General features: G+C 41.9%; 1 protein-coding gene across 13 annotated transcripts in view; it reads right to left on the reverse strand.

Annotated features, from left to right (window-relative positions):
* The window catches only part of SLC25A21 (solute carrier family 25 member 21), a 378,608-nt gene that overhangs the window by 27,399 nt on the left and 337,350 nt on the right, over positions 1-13,859 (reverse strand). For all 13 annotated transcript variants that reach the window (XM_065593323.1, XM_065593325.1, XM_065593334.1 and 10 more), the window contains one exon: positions 4,660-4,726. In XM_065593323.1, the coding sequence (XP_065449395.1) occupies positions 4,660-4,726 (67 nt within the window). The remainder of the gene's footprint in view (positions 1-4,659; positions 4,727-13,859) is intronic.

Below are 13,859 nucleotides of genomic sequence, written 5' to 3' on the forward strand. Positions count from 1 at the left end.
GACTATAAAGCTCACCAGACTTGAGTCTCTCATAATTATCAGACAAGTGTCCAGTACTTCTCTGTCAAAGGATGGTGATTTTGACATGAGGCTTTCAGTACTGGGGGAAGAATAAAGCAACGAAAAATGGAGGTTCTCAGGGCTTTAACACAGATGTATTCTGGGAAATTCTGAATATTTAGCAGAAACATGGGGCAAAAGTTACCACCTACCCACCTCTAAAAAGTGAGTAACCAACAACCTCTCATCTTCTGGACCGCTGCCCAATGTTCCTGCTGCAGTGCTGAATGTACCCTAGCATTCCATTATTTTTATGAAGCTGATTCAAGCCAATGCGGTATCTCTTGGACAGCTATTCAATTGGATTACAACTACAAGGCCAAGATTCTGTATGGAATCTTCTCCCACCCCTTCACTTGCAGCCAAACTGTTCTGCCATGTCAAGGTAAGCAATGGGAAATGTGTCCAGAACTGATGTATGTTTCTTGAGAGACACAGGGAATGGAATTTTCCTGTTAAACACAAGGAGGTACTTCACCTGTAATATGCCCCAGCCAAGGGAGAGAACCTGATTCTCCAGGGACTTAGTTTATCACAGAGCTCTGCATATAAAACCGCTCTTACTCTACAACACATGTCACTGGAGCATGAGCAGTAAATACCACACTTGCATTTCAACTTGTTCCTGGTGAGGTGTGGACTTCTATGACTCAGGGTCCTGTGCTGCAGCAAATTTGGTAGTGTTTTCTGAACCAGATCTGTTTTCCAGTTTCTAGAAAAGTTACTAGAACCACATCAGGTACAACAAAGGACCGGACATGAATGGGCTAATGTAACAATGCTAAACTTAAAGCTAGAAGAAAATGCATATTACATATCTGTGATGCGAACGTAACCCACACATCTCCTGGGCATGGTGTTCTGTCCCTTCTAGTGGCACCGAGACCACTTAGAGATTAATGAATCTGTTCTACAGCCTTAGCTAATAGCCAGTTGGCTTTTAGCTCATGTAGTAGATGCTCATGCACTAAGCTCCAGAGACCCAGGTTCAATCCTGCCCGACGATGACCGGGATCTGTTGGTGTTGCACACTGTTGAATCTGTGAAATCTTAGAGCTTGATACTCCAGCCATAGGATACAAATAGCTTCCTCTGTATTCAGCAGGAATGACTCGTATACCCCAGCAGGAGAATTCAGCTCCAAGAATGTAATTGCTTTCCAGACACTGTATTGACTTAACAGCAATCTACAGCACATAGTTAGTGCAAATATGTTTAAGATCAATGCAATAGGTCTGTCAATAATCAAACAAGATAAAAGTGTTAGGCATAAACCTATAACTATCTTTATTGCTAAGTTAAATAACCGTGAAATACACCTCTCTTATACAGTATGCCATAATTTCCAGAGTCAATTTTACCGGTATGGTAAAAGAAAATCTCCGGAAAAATGTTAAGTACAGCAGGATCCATTATGATACTGAATTACATTCATTTCTTATTGTTGTAAAGTTGCTTTATTCTCTCTCCAATGTCTTTCTGTAGAGTGCTACCCTTCCCACCTTTCATAGAATTTCTGCTATTCCTTAATGTTTTCCATAGTCTCCCAGATCTGTGAAATGGCCATAAAAAGAGAAGAAATATACTACCTAGAAATGTTGGTCTTAAATTTTTTTACCTTAAAGTACTGATAGCGTCCTAAAGTCCTAAATAAAAGAACTGCTTAATAGTAACTCTGTTTCACATTATGTGAATAGGGTTTTTTTTTTTAAAGAAAAATAATCAATGCCAGTAAAAACTTAATATAAAATTTAGTTGGACATAACAAAATGACTCTGTGTGTCAATAATTTTGTCAAAAGGCTCTACCTAGATAGACAGGCTTCTATGTCCCCAATCATTGAAGGGGATGAGCAGCCGAAGTGCCTTTAATAACATAGAGTGAAGTCATTTCTTTTACTATACAATTATATTAAGTTAATAGCTATCCTTACAAAATCCAAAGAAACATATATTTAAAATATATGCATTCATATATCTAATAACCAGTACTGCCCATCTGGCAAAGATACACTTAAATCCACGTTACACAGAAAAAAGCCAAAGTACTTACCATATGTCTCAATAACTTTAAGGTAAAAATATGCTTGAAACAAGATGTTTGGGAACAGATGCACAATATACATTTGCCCAAAAAGTTCATCTGTTAACCATTGTACTGGCACCACTGATTTCTGTTCTCCAAGCCCAAGCTAACTCAGGGTTATAAAGTTTTCAACCTTCAGAAATACCAGCTTTCTTTTTAGAAAGGAAAAAAAGAGAGATGGAGAGAAAGAGACAAAAAGACAGACAAACAGATAAAGGATCAAATCTCTTCAAAGGTAAACCCAGGTCTCTTACACCTAGCTTTAAAGTAAACTATTGCGTCAGAACACCTTGGTTTTAATGGCTTTATTTTTACATGCAAATAGATGTATCCAGCTAATACATTATTCCATGCGGACAATGCTACATTTCTTCTCAGCAGGAACTCTGCCTTGTTTGTTTATCTTGGTGATCTTTATTCAGTGCAGTAGTTTCATAATTCAAGTCACCCTTCCTGTACAATTGGAGCTGTGAAAAATATGCACCACCAAACCAGAAACCAGACTGCCAGAAACTAGAAAATGCCCTTCCCCCTGTTGAGGCTCCCTCACGGATGGTGAAAGGGAAAAGCTGGAGTTTCCCTAGTTACTGCTCAAGCCTCAAAGTCTTTTGCATGGATGTTGGGTCCAGATCACCAACAGTTTCACAACACAGCATACCTAAATGGGATGGATGTAACCTGAGGCCTGTTAGAGTGAGAGAGGGCTACTGAGGAAGGGAAGGAGAGAAATGAATCTAAAAAACCAGTGATCTTCCTTGGTGTTTCATGTTCATATCCAAGAAAAGCTAAAGGAATTTTGAATCTACTTAGATTCTTTTTAGCCCAATGTCCGTGGGTTTCACAGAGCTCTAAGCAGGATGCTATAACTTGTGCTGTCTTGTAACAGCTTGCAGGAAGTTGCAATATCCAGGATCTCTGGAGCACATTGCACTCCTATCCTGACCCCTCCTGCCACTGAAATGCCCCCTCTGTGGAATACTGCTGCTGCATGAAGACAGCTTTAGATCCTTTTTATGCCCACAGGAGCTGTGCAAAGGAACTTAAGGGAAGCCAAGGATCTCAGCTTTGCCAATTCTCACAATTTTACTGAGATTCTTGTAATATTTGGTGTTTTTCTTAAAGCCTCAGCACCAAGAATCATGTTATTATGTGAGCATCTCAGCCTTCATTTAGCAAAAACAAAAAGGTGTAAGTTTTAGCTCTCATGATTATCAAAAGTATGTAGAAAATATGAATCCTAACAGCTCAAAAACCAGAGAGCAGAGAGATCCTCACATTTATTATTCTTTAACTTCTAATGATTTTTAAGACAATCTCATCATTTGGGCCCGGCCTGACTCATGACTTTTGAATGATTGGAATTGGCAGTACTGGAATCTAGCCCAAAGCCTAAACTACCCTTTTACTAATTATATACCTGTGCTCAGAAGCAACCATCAGACTGACTTTCTCACCTTTTATCAAGTTGATGTGAAGAAAAAAAAGCACATGATCCAAGTCATTAGGAAGGTTTCAAAATTTCAACCTTAGACTCTGTACTGCAGCTCCAAATTAAATACAGCTATAGTTTTTCTTTGTTATATTCAATAATTTTAAGAGACAGTGATTGTCTCATTTCTATCCACAAAGATGATAACAGCAGGACACTACCAGGAGTTCTTCTTTAGGATTATGTGATGGGGCTACATTCTATCATTTTACACACACGTAATACCTGCATAAGTGAATGGGAACATTGTGTAATGATTGATGGCAGGCTAAGGCCCAGATTGATCTGGAGTCTTTGGGGAAAATAAAACAAAAAAGAGAGAAAATCCAATGATCAACATTATGCACAGGAGGTCCTCCCACACGTACACATTCAACTGAAGAACCAAAAAATATTAATGCAGAAAATTCCACAATTATGTGGTGAAAGGTTTTAAGCCATCCTAATAAAAGTAAAGTTGTAAGAATCAATGTAGAGAATGAGGGAAGCATATCAGAACAAATAAAGTTATCATTTAATAGTGAAGGCAATTTGATAGGCCAGTATTCATTTATTTCTACTGTACCAGAGCTAAAGGGCATAACAACTGTTTGCAGGAAGAGGGCACTGACATAATGCTTAATAAATGTTTACTTTGAAGAGTTTCCTTTATGTTTGCATTAATACACACACATATTCTTAGGATTAATTCATTTGCATATTGCTGAGGATTCATAATGAAGTAAAACATCTATAAAAAGCAAAACATATTAGGATAAAATATTACTTTGATGTCATAATTTGTCATGGATCTTGCTTAACTATATACTTAGTAATTAAGAGCTTGATGCTTCAGTCCTTAATCAGGCAAAATTTCCATTCTGTCATCAGTAAGAGTTTTTTTTAAGTAAAGACTAGAGGATCATGTCTTAATTCTAACATCAATCAGCACATTTCTTTGGTGAAGGACAAATAGGACATTTTACTGTTACCGATGTTAGTTACTGTAACACTTATTTTTAAAAGGAGGAAATATAGTGCTTTACCTTCACTGCCCTTTTGGGTGTTTCGGCCATGATAGGAGGGAGTATGCCTTTGTAGAAACCAAACAATCTATTGGAGAAACAAAAAAAGGAATTTTGTACATATGTATGAAAGAGCATTAGCCAACAGGGAATTCTATTTTCATTTCAGAATAAAGCAACTAATCTCAGAGCATTCCCAATTATTCAGAAGAACCCTCACTGTGAATAGTGAAGCTCTGTTTTCTTGCTTATTATGTAACTAACATGCTACCATTTCCACTATACAACCAGAAGCAATGCAGCAATTAGTAAACAAAAATGCAATCCACACAGCCTGTACAGGTTAGAAACTCGTTTAAAAGAAAAGAAGAAATTTCTTGATAATGAAGAACAATCACTTTAATCATTCTTTCTGAACTTCTTAGCTACCCCTTCTTTCCACAGTAATGATGAAACTAGAAAAGTTAGGACCAAAAATGTGGATATGAGGGGCAAAAAGCATATTCAGAAAGTTGCTCACAGAAAACTGCAGGCACCTGTTCAGAGGCTGGATTAAGGCCGCTTTTAAAATTTGGTCTAAATGTTCATTGAAATGTATGAAGGACATTTTATTTGACAACTTAATTTTAAACATAAAATTTGTATCTACTTCAAAAAAGCATAACCAAGTTACCTAGTCATGATATAGAATTGACTGAATGCAAGTTTTTCATCTTGAAAATTTGTTTGGGTGATATAATGTAACTCTCTTAATGTGGATCTTTGTCCCCATCTAGTGGCTGGTCCCCATTAGGGGTTAATGAATTGTACAGCTAGGTTTGGGACTTAGTCCCAGTTTAAGTGATAAAGGTTTCTGCTTTTTGCCCCCAATTTAGCAAGGCACTTATACACATTCATAATTTAAAGCATGTTATTAGTCCCATTGCTTTCCATGGTACTACTCACATGCTTAAAATTAAGCACATGCTTAAGTACCTTGCTTAAGAGGGCACTTGAATTGTCCTTCATGCTGAAGATACAGGTTCAAACCTCACTGTAAGCCCAAGTGGGCTCAGTTACAACTACATATACCTATATAAATACTGTTGTTCTTACTGGTTTTAATGCATGAGTTTTCAGTTTATACTAAAATATTTAAAGTATGTTTATAATTAAAATTAATTCACCAGCACAGACTTTATGGGTTTCCAGTGCAGTGTGAAGACACAGCACTAAAGGAGAGAGAGTTCTCCACAGATCCATTCCCAGATCTGCCTCCACCATAGAGAAGGGAGGAGTGCCATCTCTGCCATAGGCTCTCTTTGTTAAGAACTGTGTAATCAGGTAGCCATTTGCAATGGACAACAACAACTTTATTGGTCTTAAAAACTTATGAACAATGTTACATATTCTTACATGCCAGTAGATGGTGCTCCTTCTATGAACTAGTTTCATATAATCACATATATACAGTTATACCGTTCTATAGATAAATCCCATCACACTCCCCTGCTCTTTGCAGGCCTAGGGATAATCATGTGGGGAATTTGAGTGAGGAGGACGTTGAAGTAGAGTTGAAGGGAAATGCATTTGTCCCCTTAGCAATGATCAAAAATTCCACAGGAAAACAATACTTTTCCCAACTGAGTTCCATCCACTCTGAGGACACTCCATTGGTGCTGCAGTGCCCGGGATCCAGTGGAAGCTGCAGGACACCCACATCAGGTCCTGGCCCTATGATTCCTACAGCTCTCAAGGGACACACAACCAGATTCCAAGCCTTGCCCCTTGTTTCTTCCGTAAGGGTAAATCTCACTGTGACAGGATAAAATGCCAGAGGAAAGCATTAAGACCTACCTGCCTCTCACATGACTCACAAGGGGATATAAGGAAAAAGGTACGTCTTCCATCTGGAGGGAAAAACCTCTGGGGACTGGAGTCTGCACTGGTCATGGGAATTGCTTTGTTTTTGGGTTACTTATGAATCTTCTTGTTTTTGAACAATAAATTGTTCTCTTAGGCAAGGGCCTGAAATGAACTCAGAAGCAGCACTGGTTTTTTCCTAGCCTGGTGCAATAGCCCATCAGTTTACACTCTCCACCTTGATAAAAAAAAATCTGGAAGAAATTCTGCAAGAGGAACCCTGATGGGAAGGGATTAGTTACCTTCCACCCTGCTTCCCTCTTCTGGGAGGGCATGGTCTGGCACAAGGTTAGGAAAACAATGTTCTGCTATGAAACAAGCAATTTTAAGTAGAGCCCAGCTGTGTTGAGCTCTGTACTAACAGAGAAAGAGACATTCCTGTCCCATAATGTTTACCATTTAAAGACACATGAATAGATTAAGGGTTGGGGATGGCTATAAGATATCCAAGTAAATGAACATGGTAAGGACTGGCACAATTTTTTTACTTATATATTGTGGGGTAGAAACATAATGAGAGTGAATGGCAGGAGTGGTGGAGTTAGTGGGATTAAGGAAATAAGAGAAGGAGGAACTGGAAGAGAGAGAATCACATCTCATCCCTTGCTGTGCTATAGTCAGCTGGGAGGGTTTTGCATAACGTAGAATCTGTCTTAGAAACGCGTGTGCCTGAGAAGAGGGTAAAGAAACAGGCCACATTTTCAACGTAATGCTTTACAAGCAATACACTTAAAAGATATAGTTATGAAAAACCTTTGTAGAGGCAACTATCTATCTAGTCATAAACATTCAAGGCACTAGTGTGATGATCATGGAAATATGGGTGTTTCTAAGGCCAGCAAAACCCTATATATACATTTGGATGCTAGGATTTTCTTTTTTATCCCTCTTTTCCCTTTGGTTGATCAACAACACTATATCAGATCACTTACACATGATGTGTGACATTCTTCAAAGTCACCTATTGAATGGTGACATGAACCATTATCATTATAGTATCATTTAGGTCTTGTCTACACTACATAGTTTTGTCGGCAAAAGGCAGCTTTTGCTAACAAAACAGTGGAGGTGTACACGCTACAAAGCTACTTTTACAAACTCTGCTGTTTCGCTGACAAAATAAAACCACCTCGACAAGAGGCATAGAGCTTTTTGCAGCAAAGTTAAAGTGACAAAGCGTCAGTGTAGATGCTGCCATTAGTTATGTCGACGTAGCTAGCCTCCTCTAGTATCCCACAATGCCTGCTGTGACCGCTCTGCTCACTGTTTTGAATTCGGCTGTGTTCCTCCCCTTTCAGAGCTCCGGGAAGTTCTGACAGCCGAGCATGTGGATCAGCTCTAGCAGCAAGGAGCAAATCATTAACATGGAATCCTCCTGCTCTCCCCTGTAATAGGAACACAGCGGCAGGCAGGGAGGGAGGCAGGGGCTGATGTGGTGGGGCTGTCCCCCTCCCCATACCTCAGGATTGGTTGCTCAGGTTGCTGTCTGAACAACACACTCTCCCCCAACACATACAGTCAGGGCCAGCTTTAGGCCGATTCAGCCGATTCGGCTGAATTGGGGCCCGCGCTAAGAGGGCCCCGTGCCGCAGCTCTCCACCCCGCCCCCCAGCTCACTTCCCCCTCCTCCCCTTCCCTGAACGCTCTGCCCCCTGCTCCTTCCCCTCCCCTGCTTCCCGCGAACCTCTGATTTGCAGGAAGTCTGAAAAGAAGCAGGGGCGGGCAGGCAGCACCAGGTAAGCTGGGGTGGCGGGAGCCGCGAGAAGGACTCCGGCCCGGCTTGGCTCCAGCCCGGCCCCCACGGTGCGGCTTGGATTGGGTCTGGCCCGGCCCCGTGGCGCAGCTCGGGTCCAGCCTGGCCCGGCCCCCGCGGCGTGGCGCAGCTCGGGTCCGGCCCGGCCCCCGCGGCGCGGCTCGGGTCCGGCGCGGCGCGGGTCCGGCCCGGCCCCCGCGGTGCGGTTTGGGTCTGGCCCGGCCCAGCCCCCTCGGCGCAGCATGGCTCCGGCCCCCTGGCCTGGCCTCCGCGGCTCTGCTTGGCTCTGGCCGCCGAGCAGCTCTGGGCCGGACCCAAGCCCAGCGACCCCGGAGCGTGGCTCGATTCCTGGGGACGGGGCTTGCCGCAAGCCCCGCCCCCAGGAATTGGGCCCTGCTCTTGCTAAAGCCAGCCCTGCATACAGTTCCCCAACACACACTTTGTCTCTCTCACATACACACTCCCCCACCACACAATCTCACGCACACTTCCCCCGACACTTCTGTCTCTGTCTGTCCCCACCACACATACACGCTCCCTGTCACACACTCTCCCTGTCACACACTCTCCCTCCCCCCCCCCCGCCACTTCAGTTGAAAAGCAGCTGGCAATCTAGTAGGATGCCCATGGAATGATTGATTGATAAACCTGCATCATGTGACACTGTACTTGTCCCATGAGGCATTGCAAATCCTTCCCAAAGCATTTTGCAGCCAGTTGGACAGGGGGATGGCTACCCACAGTGCACTGCTCTCTGTGTCAATGCAAGAGCTGCTAGTGTGGATGCACACTGTCGACACAAGGAGCATACCTCAACAACAGCGGTTTTATTAAAGTGGCATAACTTTGATTGACAAAACTCTGTAGTGTAGACAAGGCCTTAGATGCAGGCCTTCATCAGAAAACTGGTATTCAGAAAAATTACGGAGCAGGAGCAACAATCATTGCAACATGTAGTAGAAGAGAGAGGAAGTGACATCAGATCTCAAATTTGGGAAAATTGGAAAGAATTAACAAGTAAATCTCTAACAGAAACACGACTACAGTGTTTTATTTTGTTTCAGCATTACGGATCTAAATGAACATCACCATTCAATTGTATTCTGGGCAACAGCCCAAACTCATCTTTGGAATAGTTGATTTTGAAACATTACAGTCAATCATATCTTCTCAATTTGTTCTTCTTTCAGGCTTTAGGCATCCTTCTGGTTTCCATTTCTTGTTTGGAAGTCTTGAGTCATCTATCCTGGCAACATGACCAACCCAAATCAGTTATTTTCTCCAAATTATATTGAAATAGGGATCTTGCTTCATTTGTTGTTTTCTTCCCTTCTTTCACATAATTTTCCTTTTAAGGATCTAATAAAAAGCTGATTGAAGGCATGCATACAATATCCTCTTTCTTCTGTTGCTGTCAAATCCAAGTCTTTTACCCAGATAGTTCTATAATTGAAACAACGACACAAAATACCTTTAGGGTCCTATTCTGCCTTCACTTACACTGCACCAATCTCAGAATTTAAATGAAAGAGATGGATTTCATGGGTCTGTCATTTAAGGTCGGCGGCATCTGCAATGTGAATTCACAAAATCTCAGGCATCTTGAGGAGATAGTCATTTAGGTGGGAAGCAGATGGATGTCCTTCAACAAAGGAGGGAATCATTTCCAAATGTGGTGAAAGTTGCCTGAGTCTTTGCTAGGAAACAAAGTGTGTTCTTATCTTGAGTTAGTTAAAACATTGTAAATTTACAACTAACACAAGGTAGAATACTATTGATGATAAGGCAGTTGTACTTTTAACATGTGTTAGATTGAGGTAAGCTCTAGAGGTTCTCCTCTGCCCCACAATCTCTACCTCAACTTGCAAACATGTATGAAAAATACATGTTATATGTTACCACATTAGCATCCTAAAACAGCAAGTTACATAAATTATCCTATTGAAACCATTTTAATAGAGGCACATCAGTTAAAAAGCTTTCATTGACACATGGAGCCTAGAGTTAGTTCTCTTAGTTCTACCTCATAATTCCACAATCAAGACAGCCACAATTTTAGATACCTGTAAACGACATGACAAGTCATATTTTTCTTTCTTATGTACTTTTAGTTACATTGCATTTAAGACATCATTTAGTTTACTATATCAGTACTCTCAACCTTTCCAGACTACTATAACCCTTGCAGGAGTCTGATTTGTCTTGCGTACTACCAAGTTTCACCTCATTTAAAAACTACCTGCTTACGAAATCAGACACAAAATTACAAAAGTGTCACTGCACACTATTCCTGAAAAATGGCTGACTTTCTCATTTTTACCATATAATGATAAAATAAATCAATTAGAATATTAATATTGTACTTGTGATGCTGCACCCCATATTATTCATAAAATATTGTTAGAATATGAATATGGCATAGCTAAGATATGTTTTATGCAAGATGGGTCATGTGAGGTATCATTGGAAAGGTTATGATTTGCTGAATGTGGTTATCCAATTTGTATGCATGTATCTGTTCTGTATCTGAAGTTAGGAATATTGACTATGTAACAATTACAACGGTATGTGTACTTGGGGAACCCCCACCAGACAATAGGCAATCAGCCTAAATGGGCCATTAGGAAAGGCAATGGAATGGGTCTTTGAAGATGCTCCCATATTCCTCTGCAACCTGCCTAAAACAACATTTAGGGTGAGAAATTGCTATTTGTAACTTGTTTCTTTAGTGAATTAAGTTTAAGTTGTGTATTTTGTTATATTTGCTCAGTAATCTGCTTTGTTCTGTTTGCTATCCCTTATAATCGCTTAAAATGTATCTTTTGTAGTTAAGAAACTTGTTTTTGTTTATTCCAAAACCCAGTTTGTGCAATTCATATTTGGGGGCGGGGGGAGGGAAAGCTGTGCATATCTCCCTCCACATTGAGGGAGGGGGTGATTTTTATGAACTTGCACAGTACATATCTCTCAATGTAGCTGAATCCTCCCACACAGAGCTGATTTCAGTCTGTGTCTGCAGCTGGGTGTGGCTTTACCCGTGTGTGTGCCAGAGAAGGCTTGAGGGCCTGGCACAGCAAGAACAGGTGGAGGAAGCCCAAGCTGGTGGAACGGCATGGTCAGTGGGACCCCAGCATATCAGGTGGCATCCTGGATGGGGGGGGGGTCCAATACATCACAGTACTTACACTTCAGTGTACAGTACATAGAGCAGTATAAACAAGTCATTGTCTGTATGAAATTTTAATTTGTACTGACTTCACTAGTGCTTTTTACGTAGCCTGTTGTAAAACTAGGCAAATATCTTGATGAGCTAATGTACCCCCTGGAAGATCTCTGCATACCCCCAGGGGTACGTGTACCCCTGGTTGAGAACCACTGTACTATACAAACTTTTATGCAGCCAAATCAGTATCAGTTTCAGGACAGAAGATTTAAAAAACTTACAAAAAAGAACACAATTTATTTGTGTGACATTTTTTTCATTCCAGAAATACAGTTCAGAGGTCTGTATAATATAGGAGGTGCCTGAAAGCCCATTTCCCGGACAGCTGGCCTAATATTTGTAGTAGTATTGATGTTGTGTTATATGTCCACCACAACACAAATGTTCATGATATAAGAAGCAGGTCAATCAGTGAAAGAAGCCAAAGAGAAAGAAATAGGGACAATTACAGTATGAAATAAGGAATCAAAGAAGGAGAGAATATCAATGAAATGTATTCTTAAAGCACTTCAGAAAAATACAGAACATCGGAGGAAGTGGCTCAGAAACCATTGGATTGGCCAGCAAACAGATTAATAATCAACATCAATCTATTTAATTCATTCAGAATGAGAGTCATCAGTATATTTACTGCATGTAGGTCAGATTATGAAGTTGTTGAGAGCCATCATCCATGTGATTTTTTTAATTCTTGAAGAGAAATAAGTCCTTTCTCCATGAATTTTAATCACCTCTCAATATCTAGCTCAAAACCATTGTTAATTTTTGGCTTTCTATACTGTACACTGAATTTAAAAGAGCTAGAGAACTCACTCATAAATAAACCCCCAATGAGATGGAAAGATGAGAAACCTGTCCATTCCTCTCTTTTATCTAGTGCAGCAGAAAGTGAGAATGGAAAAAGGAGATCTATATTAAAATCTGGGCAATGTTCATATTAAAGTCAATTCTTCTCACACCATATATTACTTTCATATGTTTTCCCTGTTTTGCCATACTTGAGTGCTTATAAAAAAAATCCAGTGGGGAAAAAGTCTCATGATCTCTAGTCTGTACCTCACAACACACCCAAGACATTCACTAGTGCTCAAAATGAAGATCCTATTTTGGCTTTTTGTTTCTAGGTTACTTATATTTTTTTGCTTAAAACTTAACTAAACAATACAGTAGCATACATTGTTAAAGTAGAAGCTTCCATGTATTTTAAATGTATTCTATATTCAAAAATATTTGTAAATACTTGCTTTAAAAAGAGTTAAGTTTGAAAGTGTGATAAATTTAAATAAATGACTATCACAAGGCAGATGATTTTTCTAATAAATAGGTCAGTCTGTCATGGATCTGAAAGCCATGACTTTCCATGACTGCTGAGACTTGGCAAGGCTAGAGGCCAGATCTTCAGCTCGCATAAATCAGCATCATTCCATTTCTTTCAATAGAGCTACACTAATTTACACTAGCTAAGGATCTGGCCATAGGGCCTGGTGCAGCTCCCACTGAAATCAACGGTAATCTTTCTATTTAGGGTTACCATACGTCCGTATTTTCCCGGACATGTCCGGCGTTTTAGTTCTTAAATTGCCGTCCGGGAGGAATTTTTAAATATCTAAAAATGTCCAGGAAAATACGGACATATGGTAACCCTAAGTCCAAAGTCCCGAGGCTGGCGACGCTTCCTGTGGCAGCCTCCAGCGCCTGCCCGCCGGCAGGAGCCTGCAGTGTGGGCGGCCCCTAGGCACAGAGGTGGAGGGGATCTCTGCGTCCTGCCCAATCAGAGCTGTGGGCGCCGGCAGTGGACTGAGAGACCCCCCTCCCACCCCTGACCCAAACCTAGGAGCCAGAGGAAGCTGCCGGATGCTTCCCGGGAGTCACCCCAGGTAAGCACCGCCGGGACTCCCCACCTCGCCCCCCCAACAGGTCCCTCTGGCTCTTAGGGTCGGGTCGGGTCGGTGGGGGGGAGGAGGCAGAGGGCTCTCTGCACGCTGCTCGTGCCTGCAAACCTCGCTCCGTGGCTCCAGCAGCTCCCATTGGCGCTGTTCCTGGCCCATGGGAGCCACAGAGCTCATGCTTGTGGCAGATGCAGCACGTGGAGACCCCTCGGCTGCCCCTGATCCTAGGAGCCAGAGGGACCTGCGGCAGGAGGGGTGAGTAGACGAACGGGGCGGGGTGAAGAGGCGAGCGGTGGGCAGCGGGGGTTGAGTAGGTGAGGGGTGAGTAGGGGCGGGGGGGGGGGGGTGAAAAGGCCAGTGGCGGGCAGCAGGGGTTGAAGATGTGAGCCAACGGCGGGCGGGGCTGAGGAGGCAAGAAGCAGCGAGCCAGCAGCTGGTGGGGGTTCTCGGGGCG

Source organism: Chrysemys picta, chromosome 4 (assembly GCF_011386835.1).
Source record: "Chrysemys picta bellii isolate R12L10 chromosome 4, ASM1138683v2, whole genome shotgun sequence".
NCBI classification, from domain to species: domain Eukaryota; kingdom Metazoa; phylum Chordata; order Testudines; family Emydidae; genus Chrysemys; species Chrysemys picta.